Consider the following 13091-nt stretch of genomic DNA (forward strand, 5'->3'; position numbering starts at 1 on the left):
CTCTCTTTCTCTCTCATTTTATCTGCTTTTTCTTCCTCTCCCCTCCCCTTCTTTATTCTTTATTTCTCAACTTTCTTTCCCTTATTCCCTCGTTCTCTCCACAAGCTCACAGGCTCTAGGTTCAGACAGTTTAGATTCTCAGAGTGCATATTCACCTCCGGCGGGTCTTGGGGGCGGTGGTTGACGTCGTGGGGCAGGTGGCTTAGCCGTGTTCCCAGTGTCTGAGGTTGGAACACCAGCGGGACGGGAGTAGCTTCGGACACGTGCATGTTTTGTCACTGTGTGTATTTCCTGACAGACTACGCGGTGTTTATTTGTCGAGACTTCAAATGAGTGGCAGCTGCACATATAAACTAGAAGAAAAGAAGGAAGAGAGGAAGAAAAAAATAACGATATTACAACCCTCACTAATTTGTTTTGCTCAAAATATGAGATACAGATCAGAATTCCACGAATATTCTGCAATTTAGCGCTCGGTTGGAAATGGGTTTCCCCTCGATAGCTCGTTTGATGCACGAAGTTGACGAAAAAGTGAGGATGATAAATAAAATAAAAAAAATAAGAGAGACGGATGAGAGTCCGAGCGGCTGGTGGGGTGATAGGTTGCCAGATAGTTTGACCAGCGGTGGTGTCTGGCTGGGAATATGCTATTGATTATTCCCTCTTAACCTGCTGTGGACTCAGTGTGAAGAGGTGCACCTATTGGTCTATGGGCAGTTCATCGTGGCCCTCAGCATGCGGGACCAGGAGAGGTTGAGGAAAAAGGAAGTTGTGAGGCCAAAACAACAAAGCAGGATGCGAGTTTCAGGTTACCTTCACTGTGAACTGAATACTAACTGGCCGCCACAAATTTGCAAGGAAAACTTTATAAAAAAAATAAAAAAAAATAGATGCTCGTGGTCATCCCTTGTTGTGAGTAGTGAGGTAAACCATGATTCTGCGACGAGTTTGAGCGGTGCAGGGCATACCAGGTTCCTATGTCGAAGGCAATGCATTTCTGTTAATAATGGTAGAAAATAATGATTGTGCAATTAGTCTCATTGTATGTAAAAGTGCATTAGTTTTCATGAGACGAATACAGAAACATACGATAAATATTCCATCCTTTTACCTTCCTATCCATCTCATCTCACTCATTTTTTTTTTTTTTATACCCAAGACATTTCTCCAAATTAGCTTTCGAATTATGCAAAAGGAGTCTCAGGAAATAATACTCCATAATATAGACGTAGAGAGTCGTGACCAGCGCGGAGTGGAGGAGATTGTATGTCTAGGGCTCCAGGTTTTATGTTTCTCATCAGGCAGCCCGTGTCATTATCGCTTCCAAGGCTAAAGAGCGACGCCCTACTGGTGCATGCGACCCCTGCCTTGTGTGTGTGTGTGTGTGTGTGTGTGTGTGTGTGTGTGTGTGTTTTCCTCAGTTGAGACGATGTGGGAGGCTTAGGGACAGCTGCATGTGTGTGTGTGTGTGTGTGTGTGTGTGTGTGTTTACAGTGTGTGTCCTCCCCAGTCGACAATGAAGAAGACTGAGGGATATCTGGCGGCAGCGGAACACTTCATTACATGTATCCCAGCGTGACGTTGCTCCCCTCAATAGGCAAACATTACCACATACCCTTAAATCACAACAGAAGGGAAATATTGATACAGGACTCCTCTCATGAATACGTTACCTTTTATTTGCTCATTTCTGTGGCTGATCTAAGCAAATGTCGCCTCTCCTCGTCAGAGTTGCTGCTACAAGCCTCGTGGTGTGGCAACGAAAGGATGCGCGAGATATTTCATCAGCCTTATTAACTACATGTTGCATCTCAAGGTCAGGGTTTTGTGTTAACACAGGCGAGGCACGCGAGCATTGGGTGAGGGGCTCTCTCTCTCTCTCTCTCTCTCTCTCTCTCTCTCTCTCTCTCTCTCTCTCTGACTTATTTTTTATTTCGGGTGTTCTCAAATAGCGCGGAGTGTGGCTGTGGAACTGTTTTTATGTGGCGCCGCGCGGGTGGCAGCCGATGTGATGGTGATGACGTCGTTGTTGTTGCTGTTGTTGTTGTTGGTGATGGTGGTGGTGTTGTGAGCGGCGCGTGGTATGAGGTGCGTGCTTCATGTTATTAGTGTGTGATAATGAAAGTTTAATAATGTTATTTAGTCACCTTGTTGCTTCTCCAGTATTATTGCAGAAGAAAATTCCAAAAGTTTGCAAAGTAAAATACTAGGCGACTTGATATTTTGCGCCTGAAAAAAAAAAAAAAAAATCTTGAGGAGGAAAATAGGCGATAGTCTCCTCCAGGGTTTTCAAGGGTAATAGATGATGGCTGTTACTCCTCGCTTTAAGAAAATGGGGAGAGTAAACGAGAGAATGTCCTCGGAGGTGCGGGAAGGGAGACACCGGTGGATACACAGCTCGTGCAGATCCTCAGTAGTGGCAGTGCAACTCCGAGCAGAGCCTGGGGTCGGGCAGGAGAGGAATGACCAGATGAACGGCCTTCCGCTGTGCACTATATACATTTCTGTATTTTCAAAGTCTCTCCTTACATAAGAGGTATGTTTTAGGGATGCGTTGAGCACGCCCTTTATTCTTTCAGCGTTTCGAAACACTTCACACAGTTTATGCTCGAAACAACCCCGAGAGCTGTATGAATTCCCCCTCCCCCTGTGCTTTACTTCACGCTGTAAGCTGATTTTTCTTTTTAAAGTTTGGAGTAGTAAACGGCAGGCTGGGCGTATTCCCTGCATGAGGGAACGAGGTTGCTACTGAAGGGGAGGCCTGGCAGGGACGGGTCAACTGTGTGCATATTCAGGAAGTTAAGGTTTCTTGGTGGAAGATTGTTTAGTCTCCAAATACTGCCACACTCATGCTGGGAAGATTCCCTGAGGCAAGACAAACTAACCCTCAAATTCGGTTCGTTACTTAGTCTGCTAAGGAACTCATCCCGCGTATTCATATTCGAGCAGCTGCTGCGTATGTTCATTCTTTTCCTTAAATAACTTGGTTCGCATGACGCCCTTCGTGGTTAGGAAGGGAAACGTGGTGCGTCAGTCTCGGTGAGTCACTCCTGGCCTGAAGGGTTGATAATTCACAGTGTGCGCACGGTAACACATTAAAATGCTGTGAGTGTACGGATTAGTATTGCAGGATATGATTTGAAAGTAAATGCTTTTAGTCTGTAGAATACCTTTGCTATCATAAATGCAATGGTGAACAGTACATGCCCGCCACTACAAATATAACGTTTATATTTTACTCACAGTCAACCCAAGTGAAAAAGGAAGCTCAGTTGTCAGTTCCCCCAAGGACATCTGTCGGTAGAGTTTAGTTAGGTTAGTTATGTCTGCTTGCCATTCCTTTGTATTTTATTCTGTTTCGTATTAAATGCTAGACAAACAAGAAAACACTTTTGGTTGCAGTTAGACCAATTTTAGATGAGTGAGTCACTGTAAAACACTGCATAGTTACTTTGAAGTGCGTAAGTAGCGGCTGAACACTAAACTTACCTATAGTTTTGGGATTCCCTTTGGTCTCTTTACCTTCTTATCATGACAAAAATACACACACTCACTCACACGTGCTGTCAGTCGTCCCACAGCCTGCAATGGGTGAAGTAGGCAAGGCGTCAGCTCTGAGTTATCATGGACGCCGGTGGACAAGTAAGCGGAGGAGATACAAGAGGTTTGACACACCATCAGGAAGAGACGACACCGCAGACGAGCCGGATCGCAGGTTAGAGAAGTGGTGATGAAGGGACAGGGGGAGGCATGCATCGCTCCTTGATCCCTGCGTTAATACTTATTTGTTTATTGCTGCGATTTTTTTATTTTTTCATGTAGAATAATTGCTAAGTCCCAACGTATATGTGACTGATAAACCTATCCATGAAACTAAGTTGAGGTGACGAACACTGGAATGCTGACAGAAGATGTAAATCACATCATATCTCTTTGGCTCGATTAGAAAAGTGACTTATCAGATGCCGTTAGTTAAGTGGTGCGCAGACTTGTGCTATGTGGCAACTCAACCCAACTACCAACGGTAGAGTTAACTACCAAAGTGTGATCAGGCAACGCCACGAGGAAGACGAACAAAGCTCCGAATATAAAAATAAAACGTTAACAACGACACTCCCTGGGAGGTGCCATCTACACGTGTGACAGTGTTACGAGATGGCTCAGGGAAGGAAGAATTATTGCCGAACAAGGAAACGTGTGCAGGGAAGGAGGGAGGTAGGAGGAAGAAAATGAAATGAATGGAAGAACATAGGAAAGAAACGGAAGAAGAGGGAGGGAGGGGAGGAAGGAAGGAACAGACAGACACTGCTGGAGGAATGTAGAGACGGAGGGAGAAGAGGGATGAGGGTGTGTGATAGGGAAGCAGGAATGGGAGACAGGAGGGAGGGGTGAAGGGGAGATAAGGATTAGGCTTCAGAGAGAGAGAGAGAGAGAGAGAGAGAGAGAGAGAGAGAGAGAGAGAGAGAGAGAGAGAGAGAATCAATTTAAAGAAAAAAAATCATCATTCGTGATAAAGCACCAAAGCTTTAATTAAGCATAGTTAAGCCCACCTAAAGTTATAAGTCACCTCTATCACCACCATCACCATCACCGTCATCACCATTATACCAAACCCAAACAGCCATTACGTCATTCCTAATCACCACTTTAACCATCCTTACATCTACAATTTTCGTTACGCCACCACCACCACCGCCGCCACTGCCACTGCCACGTAAACAGGAACAACAGCAACAGTGGCAGCAGGAGTCAGGAGTTTACAAAATAGTGGCTCATAGCAGCACTGGCCCAGCGTTAATGCATTACACATGCCTTCCTGCCCATCCCTCCTTCCCTCCCTCCCTCCCTCCCCAGAGAAGCCCAACTTTACCTCACCATAAAAATTTCAAAAGTTTGCTTCCATCTCTCCTCATTTCAGCACCACGTCAAGTGAATTGCATTTTAGGGGCGAGCCATTTACCTCGTCTCCCCTCCACCTTCCCCTTCTCTTTCATCGCTCCCCTTCTCAGCCGTCCCTCCCTCCCTTTCTTCCCCTTTCCTGTCCCCCCCACACCCCCCCGTCTGCTCGAGCCTCGCCCCGCCTCATCCTCTCTGCACATTTTTAGTTTTATTAATAATTGATCAGGCAACAATATTTAAACAGCTAATTTTAGGAGGCAAAGTGCTTCAGCATGCTGCTTTTTATTGTTATGTGTAATGTATTTTGATTCTTTCTGCATAGTACACAGCTACCTATCTGGAAAAAAAAATATTATGGATAATCTTTTTTTCAATATTTGGCGGCAAAAGTGTGTGGCTGTTGGGCAGAGTGGTGTGTGCCCTCGGCTCTCGGCGATATTTGAGTTGCTTAGATAGCGCATCACTGATCCCCTCCCTAACGAATAAAATCCCTTATTTAGCATTTCTTCCAGAGCCGGGAGTCTGGAATCTATCGTAACATTTGGAGGTAAAGTGAGGCACATTCACCAAGCAGCCAAAAATCCACTCTCTGCGTCGCGGCGGCTTTTTTGAGGAATGTGTCCCGCATTCCCAAGACGTCCCCAGAATGGTCCCCGCTTTGGATGATTTGCATAAGTGCTCCACTTTATTAACGTTGTTGTCAGTAACTTTTGCCACGTTTCGTGTTTTTTTCTTCTATTGCAAGCCGAATAGTATTTTCATAATAGGGTTATTCAGCAAATATTTTGGACCAGACAGTGTTTTCCTCCTCACCTCAACTATTCTATTTAAGAAATGTCGCGATTCCAGTTCCCGGTAATAATTATGTTCTTTGTGCATTCACGTATCCAAGGACACTCTCTTCTTTCTTCCTTCTTCACCTCCCACCTCCCTTCCCGCCAGCATGCATCCGTAACGCCCGCATCAAAAAACCGCTGCAGCGCAAGTGTCGCACCACGAGCAGCTTGCGTGAACCCTTCTTTCACGTGCACGGTGCCTGGTCTGCGTGATGCGCGTGGTGGTAGTGGTGCGGAGGACAAGCTTCTCCACTTCAGCCTGTTGTCACATTGGAAGGCTGCGCCCCGTCAGCTGATCAGACATAAATGCATTTAAATTCAATACAGGTTGTGGGACCCATGCGTGACCTTGAACGGCTACGGAGAAGTGGTTGTGATGATTAATGGCGTCTGGTGCGCACGTTAAGATATACAGCAAGGCAATTCATCATGCCGCGCCGTCGCCTGCCACTCACAGAATTCTTCTGGGTGTAGCAAGACGGTCAGCTAATCCACAAGAAAATTCCCTCTAAATAAGTTGCTTTCGCAAAAAAAAACTCATGAATTTGTGAGCGAGCGTGTGGAGACGTAAGAGGCAGTTAAGGTTGATGTGCAGGTTGTTATGTACACCTGAGGAGTGCGTGTAGTCTTCCCGAACGCGTGTGAATTGTGCATTTAATTGATTATTAGCCTGCAACATTATCTTTTCTAGCAACAATTACAATATTGATGAAATATACCGATTTATTACTAAAATTTAATAACAAAATGTACAAACACCCATCACATTCCTCAAGAACACATTATGTACGAGTATGTTCTGTATAATTTCATCCACACTATACTTTACAAACGAGAGCACCATTCTTCAACCTTGCGCTCCTGGTAATGTCTGTTGAACTCTTTCGAGGAGTTGACTTTGTTGACTTCCGCTCGCCAGTGAAGTGTAGCAGAGGAACAAATGGCACAAATAAGGACGGAGACATCGCACAACACTCCAAACATGCGAACCTGTCATCCGATTGTGCTGTACAGGAAGGATGTATTGATGTATTCATATTGGTGGTATCGGTCCATTTTGTCCTTGGATACCGATATTGGTGAGAGCAGCCTACCTACGTATGTGCTGATGGTGGCGATACGTGAAGGCTGAACTGTGCACCTCGCCACGTGTTCTCAGGGATGTAGAGACGAGGAAAATGTAGAGAAGCGCTTTTTGTGCGTCTCCAATAGGGAATTATTGGCAAGGGTACATTGATGACGCCACTAATATACCCCCTTGGGACGAGAGTGGCTGAAGTGAGGAGACCTTGCTTCTATATCGAGTAGTAAAAACTGGACTGGATCTAGACTGGCACACACACACACACACACACACACACACACACACACACACACACACACACACACACACACACACACACACACACACACACACACACACACATGAAGCATCAAGCAGCCATCCACATAATGAAAGGTGGACAGAGCAGGACGGAGATCAGGAAGAGGGGAGCGGATTGGTGCTGGAGGCTCAGGAAGGAAGTACATTAAATTTTACCTGCGGGATGCTGCGTGGCCTTACCCTCTGTTGCCTTTAATTATATGGCCATATATCTATCAGTGTTTACCTCTTCTTCGTTAGTGGTGTGTGTGTGTGTGTGTGTGTGTGTGTGTGTGTGTGTGTGTGTGAGAGGGGGAGATTCGATCTTCATCTCCGTTTTTTTTTTCCATTTCTCTTTGTCAATTTATTTTTTGTCTGTCTTTATATGTCTGCATCTGTCTGTCTGTCTGTCTGTCTGTCTGTCTGTCTGTCTGCTTGCTTCTTCATGCCTGTTTGTCAGTATTTTTTTTGTCTGTGTCAGTCAGTCTGTCTTTCTACCTCTCTCTCTCTCTCTCTCTCTCTCTCTCTCTCTCTCTCTCTCTCTCTCTCTCTCTCTCTCTCTCTCAGTAGTCACCGGGCAAGTGTCGTCATTGTGAATAAAACATAAGCAAAAAAAAAAGAGAACCAGACGGAATTAGTGAGGCGGCTTTGCCCTTCCTCTGTGATACCTGTACCTTACGGCGGACAATTACCTAAATACAATTAGGCAAATACTCCTCTGCAGTGCCCCGCAGGACGCCGCTGAGGGGAGAGGGGCGGCCTGGAGTGGAGGGTGAAGGGGCGGGTGTGGCTTGGTTACGTGAGGGCGTGTGCGGATGTGATGAGGCGAGGCAGGGAGGGTACGGGGATGGAGACGAGGGCGGGGCTGGTAGGTGGTGTTAGTGGTGGTGGTGGTGGTGGTGGTCCTGTCGGGTTTTGAAGGTAATTGTCGGAGGATTAACTAAACCTGTTGTAATTTTGACATCAAAGCCTGCTTGTCACCATCATCATCATCATCATCATCACCATCATCATTATCTTCATCACTACTATCACCATCAACTGCACTACTACCATACAGCAATCATTTTTTTTTGTTTTGATTTGTATATTTATTATTATTATTATTATTATTATTATTATTGTTATTATTATTATTATTATCATTATTATTATTATTATAGTGTAACCTTCATGGCATCCTCTTCTTTTCCTTTTTGATCTCATTGCCGTTGTCCTCCTCTTCCTCCTCCTCCTCGTCACACACACATCTCAGACCAAACCATCTTCCGCCTGACTTATTACGGATCGCTTGAGTAAACATTGGGAACAAAGACATACAAGACTGCTGGGTCAAGAGCTGCCTCACTCCCCAGAGAGCTTAGCACTACCTACTCTCAGCCTGCTTTTATTTGAATTTTTCCCTCTCTAGTCTTCACCTTGTAGCACTTTGAGCAGAAGTATAATTTTTGTTCATTGTTTGCTACCCAACGTAGATGTAATGATGATTTTATCCCTTAATGGTAGGTAGGTCTTTATTCCTCAGCATTTCGTCGTCCTGTCTCTTACATTTAACAAGCTGGACTAGAAGTAATTGGGGTTTTCAAGTATGTTTCCATGATAGCAGTTATAATTTAATTGTCCCGTATTCAGAAACCTTGCTTTCTCACCATAATTATTTTTCAAGACCAGAGAGATGATTAGACAAATCCTCGAGAGTGTTTCACGTATTAATAATGTAAAAATGTTGTTAATCTGTCACTAGAACTGTAAAAACACCCCTAAAAACACGTGTAACTTCATCTAGATCTCTTTGAAAGTAGTGGAGGTGCGGCGCAGATATGTTTCCGAATATGGTGCTTAACAGGGATTGTGCGTCACCAATATTAAAAACACAGCTATGAAAACTCAACTAATCATCTTTGTGGCCTTTAAAAATGATCCAGATGTGAGAACAAAGAGTTTAAGAATACGAGGGTTACTCATACGTACGGCAGAGATATCCATCTTGCCTTTGTATGCTGAGATTGCTGTTTTTCTCCCGTTTCTTTCCCCGGCCGGAAATGTGCAGGGTGGAGCCTCGGGCGGGGGTAAAGAACCCGTTCACACTCCCTCTTCCTTACACGTAATACTGTTCTGTAGAGTAATGAAGAGTAACTGAGAATACTAATGCGGATGATCTGGTCGTAAATTATAAGTCTTTCCGTTAACAGACTCTTCTTTGTGTCTGATATTCATGTTACTCCTCCTCCTCCTCCTCCGCCGCCACCGCTGCAGCTACCACCACCGCTACCACCATCATCACCATCATTGCTACTTAATTATAACCTTCTTCCACCACCATCACCATACACTCCTTTCCCTTCTCTTGCAATACAACATTTTCCACCTCCATTTCCTTCTTCTCTTCCTTTCCCTCCTCTTGCTGTTAGTCGTTGTCGTCGTTGTGATCTACTACTACTACTACTACTACTACTACTACTACTACTACTACTACTACTACTACTACTACTATTGTTGCCGCCACCACCATGCTGCGCCAGACAGCAGACTATGGGAGGACGGCCATATGAAGCATGAAGCAGAAAGTATTGGATTTGGCCTCCAGTTCGAAAAAAAGAGAGGACTGATGAATCAAGTGAGTCAAGCTGATTAATGGCGTACCAGGAAAGAATGGCGGCCGGCGTCGATATTTCATTAATTAAACTGCAAACTATTATTATTATTATTATTATTATTATTATTATTATTATTATTATTATTATTATTATTATTAGAGACTATTATCAGCGATCGATTGAGGAAAAAGGGAAACCTGAGACAGACGTTAAGTTCTCTTGATATTTCCTAACTAGTTTCCCCTCTAGGGCTTCCAGAGGGGAGTGACTGTGTGTGTGTGTGTGTGTGTGTGTGCTGTCCCAAGGAAGCCGTAAGGTGAAACTACTGTCGGAAAATAAAGTAATAGAAGTCTTCCTCGGGTTTCCCTTTCTTATCGACCATCGTTATTATAACACACACACACACACACACACACACACACACACACACACACACACACACACACACCATAGCTGTCGACAGGCGTAAGAATGAAAGAGAGAGAGAGAGAGAGAGAGAGAGAGAGAGAGAGAGAGAGAGAGAGAGAGAGAGAGAGAGAGAGAGAGAGAGAGAGAGAGAGAGAGAGAGGTGAGTGATTAACGTTACCTTTTGTGTAGAAGCTTCAAGTTTCGAGCGTAGGAGTCCTTGAGGAACTCCTATTATTATTATTATTATTATTATTATTATTATTATTATTATTATTATTATTATTATTATTATTATCATTACTATCATTATTATTATTATCATCATAATTATTGTTGTTGTTGTTGTTGTTGTTGTTGTTGTTGTTGTTGTTGTTGTTGTTGTTATTGTTGTTCTCGTTATTGTTGTTACTGTCAACTCGTATTATGATATTGCTATAGATATTAATTATAACGTAGAGCAGGGCGTGTAATAACCTTTGTGTTATTACCACGAGCCGCTTGCTCCATAACCTGTTTTATACCATACTCTTGCCCCACCACCACCACCACCACCCCTTCCCAGCCTTTCATCAGTGCTCGCTGCGCTACACGTTAACGAGTAAACGAGTGTTCTTTGTTTATATATGTAAAATGGAATGTTTGCTTTAACGTTCACTGATCATTAGTTCTCTCTGTTCTTCCTTTCTTTTATCGTATACCAAAAGTCACCATTACGTTATGTGAATTTCCGAGAACTGGTAACTCAACGTAGCCTAACCTAACCTGGTATAACTAAACCTTGTGTAATTAGATATGGGATACATATAAATAATTACGTTCTTTAGGCCCTCTCCCTATGTATCACCAGCCTACCTATCTATCAATCTACTCTCATACCTAACCTACTGACCTAACGTCATATAACCTAACCTAACCTAACCTACTAACCTGATGTCACATAAACTATTAACATCCCACAAACGTTATACATATACAGTAATATATTTTTTAGGACTCTATTTAAATTTCTACTTATCTATTTCTCTGTTTACCTGTCAGAACGCTCGCTTAACGGTGGGTCGGTGCCTAAGTTAATATTTGGAAATGGGTAGTGTGACAGCCGCCTTTCAATAACTCGGTGAGGCAGCGAGGCATTAGTGGGACTTGAGTGCAGGTTTCCGTGACGACACACAGGCACGCTGTCCGCCACCTGGCTTCCGATTGGTTATTATTTGTTGATGTAGTGGTTATCGTTACGAGTTCCTTTAATATCTGTTTGTGCCTCACTGATTAGTTTATCGACTTGTGTGTGTGTGTGTGTGTGTGTGTGTGTGTGTGTGTGTGTGTGTGTGTGTGTGTGTGTGTGTGTGTGTGTGTGTGTGTGTGCGCGCGCGCGCGCGCGTCCCCTCCGGTAATGACCCAGCAACAGGGAGAATTGATCGGTTCTCTCATTAAGGACACTGGTGAGTTAACACACTCTGGTGCCCCTCCCCCCTCTGGCAACATATGTGTGTGTGTGTGTGTGTGTGTGTGTGTGTGTGTGTGTGTGTGTGTGTGTTACGTGTACCTGCTTGTGGCCCTATTGTTGGTGCTGGTTTCTCGGTGTGTGCCTTGCTGTGTGCACCGCCGAGTTGCATGCGTGTTTTTCCCCCTTCTCTTTTTCGCCAGTGAGTGAGCTGCGTTGCGAGATGAGCACCGCTGCGTCACGTGCACTGCAGGATGGAGAGAGGGAGAGAGGAAGGGAGGGAGGATGGCAGTCCTGCGTTGCTTCATCTAATGAGCGTAATCATTAGATCTTGTCCAGGGGCGCATCGGTTTGGTCAGGGTAACTAGCGTTGGCCAGGGGGGTGTTGGAGTATCAGGTGAGGCGAGGCGGCGAGAGTGGGTGAGTGGGGCGAGGGGGCACGACATGTATTAACGGAGCAGGAAGTTATTCTACCCGGCTGGAACATCGGGAAGAATGGGCGGGAACACGGCTGGGATATGTGCGTGAAGAATTGCGTGACGATGACAAGGACGATGCGCAAATACTGTTGAGGAAGCCAGCAGACAGCACCAGCCGTGTGCCTCAGCAACTAAACGAGGGTTATGCTTCCTCTTATAAGAAAAAAAAAGATCCACAAGTTAAGCATTCCTACAGATTTATTCCTTGTATAGAGGCGTTGCTTGTCGTGGGTAATGAAGACCGTGGGATAAGGATTTGTGAGACAGTGAATTCGCCGCGTGAACCGTGGTGACGGGTGCCGCATCGAGGCTCGGAGTGAGCTGTCTCCTCTGGGAAATGCAAATACTTCACAGCTGGTGTAGTTGTAGCACGTTACCTGGAAACCTGCCAGACGTAACCTAATCAATGGAAATATGACATGAGTTGGCAGGGCGCGACCATAAGCCGTGTGTGTGTGTGTGTGTGTGTGTGTGTGTGTGTGTGTGTGTGTGTGTGTGTGTGTGTGTGTGTGTCGTTGAGTCCGGTGTACACGCGCGCACCGGCATCCCTGGGAAAGGTCATCATTGCGGAAACACAAGCGAGGCATTCTTTACGAGGCAGCGGGAAGGTCGTGCGTGGCGCCAGTACTTACACAAGGAAGCCGATGTAGGGATTGCGGGAGAAGGGGAAGGAAGACGGCGGTGCTTGGTGTTAGGAGCGAGGGGCGTAGGGTGGGGAAGACTGTGTGCTGTACTGTATTGTGTTGTGATGAGTTACGATGTGACTTTTCATGTGGCATAGTTTGTTTGTTGTTGCTGCGGTGGCGGTGGCGGTGGTGGTGGCGGTGGTAGTAATAGTTGTCGTGGTGGCGGAGGCGGTGACTTTGCCGGAAGCGTTCATGGTCTTATGTTAAACTCCGGAAATGTCGGGATGGTGGTGAAGTGGATGAGTATACAACGGTACAGAGGTGGCGCTCGTGTTGTGGTGGTGGTGCCATTACAGCAGCACCGCACAGTTTACTCTCACATCGGATATTTAAGTTTATTCCCCTCGTGCTCCCTCACACTGCCTGCCTCATTGGTGCG

The 13091-nt window shown here is 45.2% G+C and overlaps 1 protein-coding gene across 2 annotated transcripts in view; it reads left to right on the top strand.

The window, feature by feature from the left end:
- LOC135108443 (uncharacterized) overlaps nt 1-13091 on the top strand; it is a 129746-nt gene that overhangs the window by 5257 nt on the left and 111398 nt on the right. The window contains exon 1 of one of the 2 annotated variants that reach the window (XM_064019465.1): nt 3550-3715. The exons of the other annotated variant lie outside the window; for it this stretch is intronic. Within the exon in view, the coding sequence (XP_063875535.1) occupies nt 3588-3715 (128 nt within the window). The 5' untranslated portion in view covers nt 3550-3587. Of the gene's footprint in view, nt 1-3549; nt 3716-13091 lie in introns of those variants that run through there. 2 annotated transcript variants of the gene reach the window in all.

Source organism: Scylla paramamosain, chromosome 17, assembly GCF_035594125.1.
Source record: "Scylla paramamosain isolate STU-SP2022 chromosome 17, ASM3559412v1, whole genome shotgun sequence".
Classification (NCBI taxonomy): domain Eukaryota; kingdom Metazoa; phylum Arthropoda; class Malacostraca; order Decapoda; family Portunidae; genus Scylla; species Scylla paramamosain.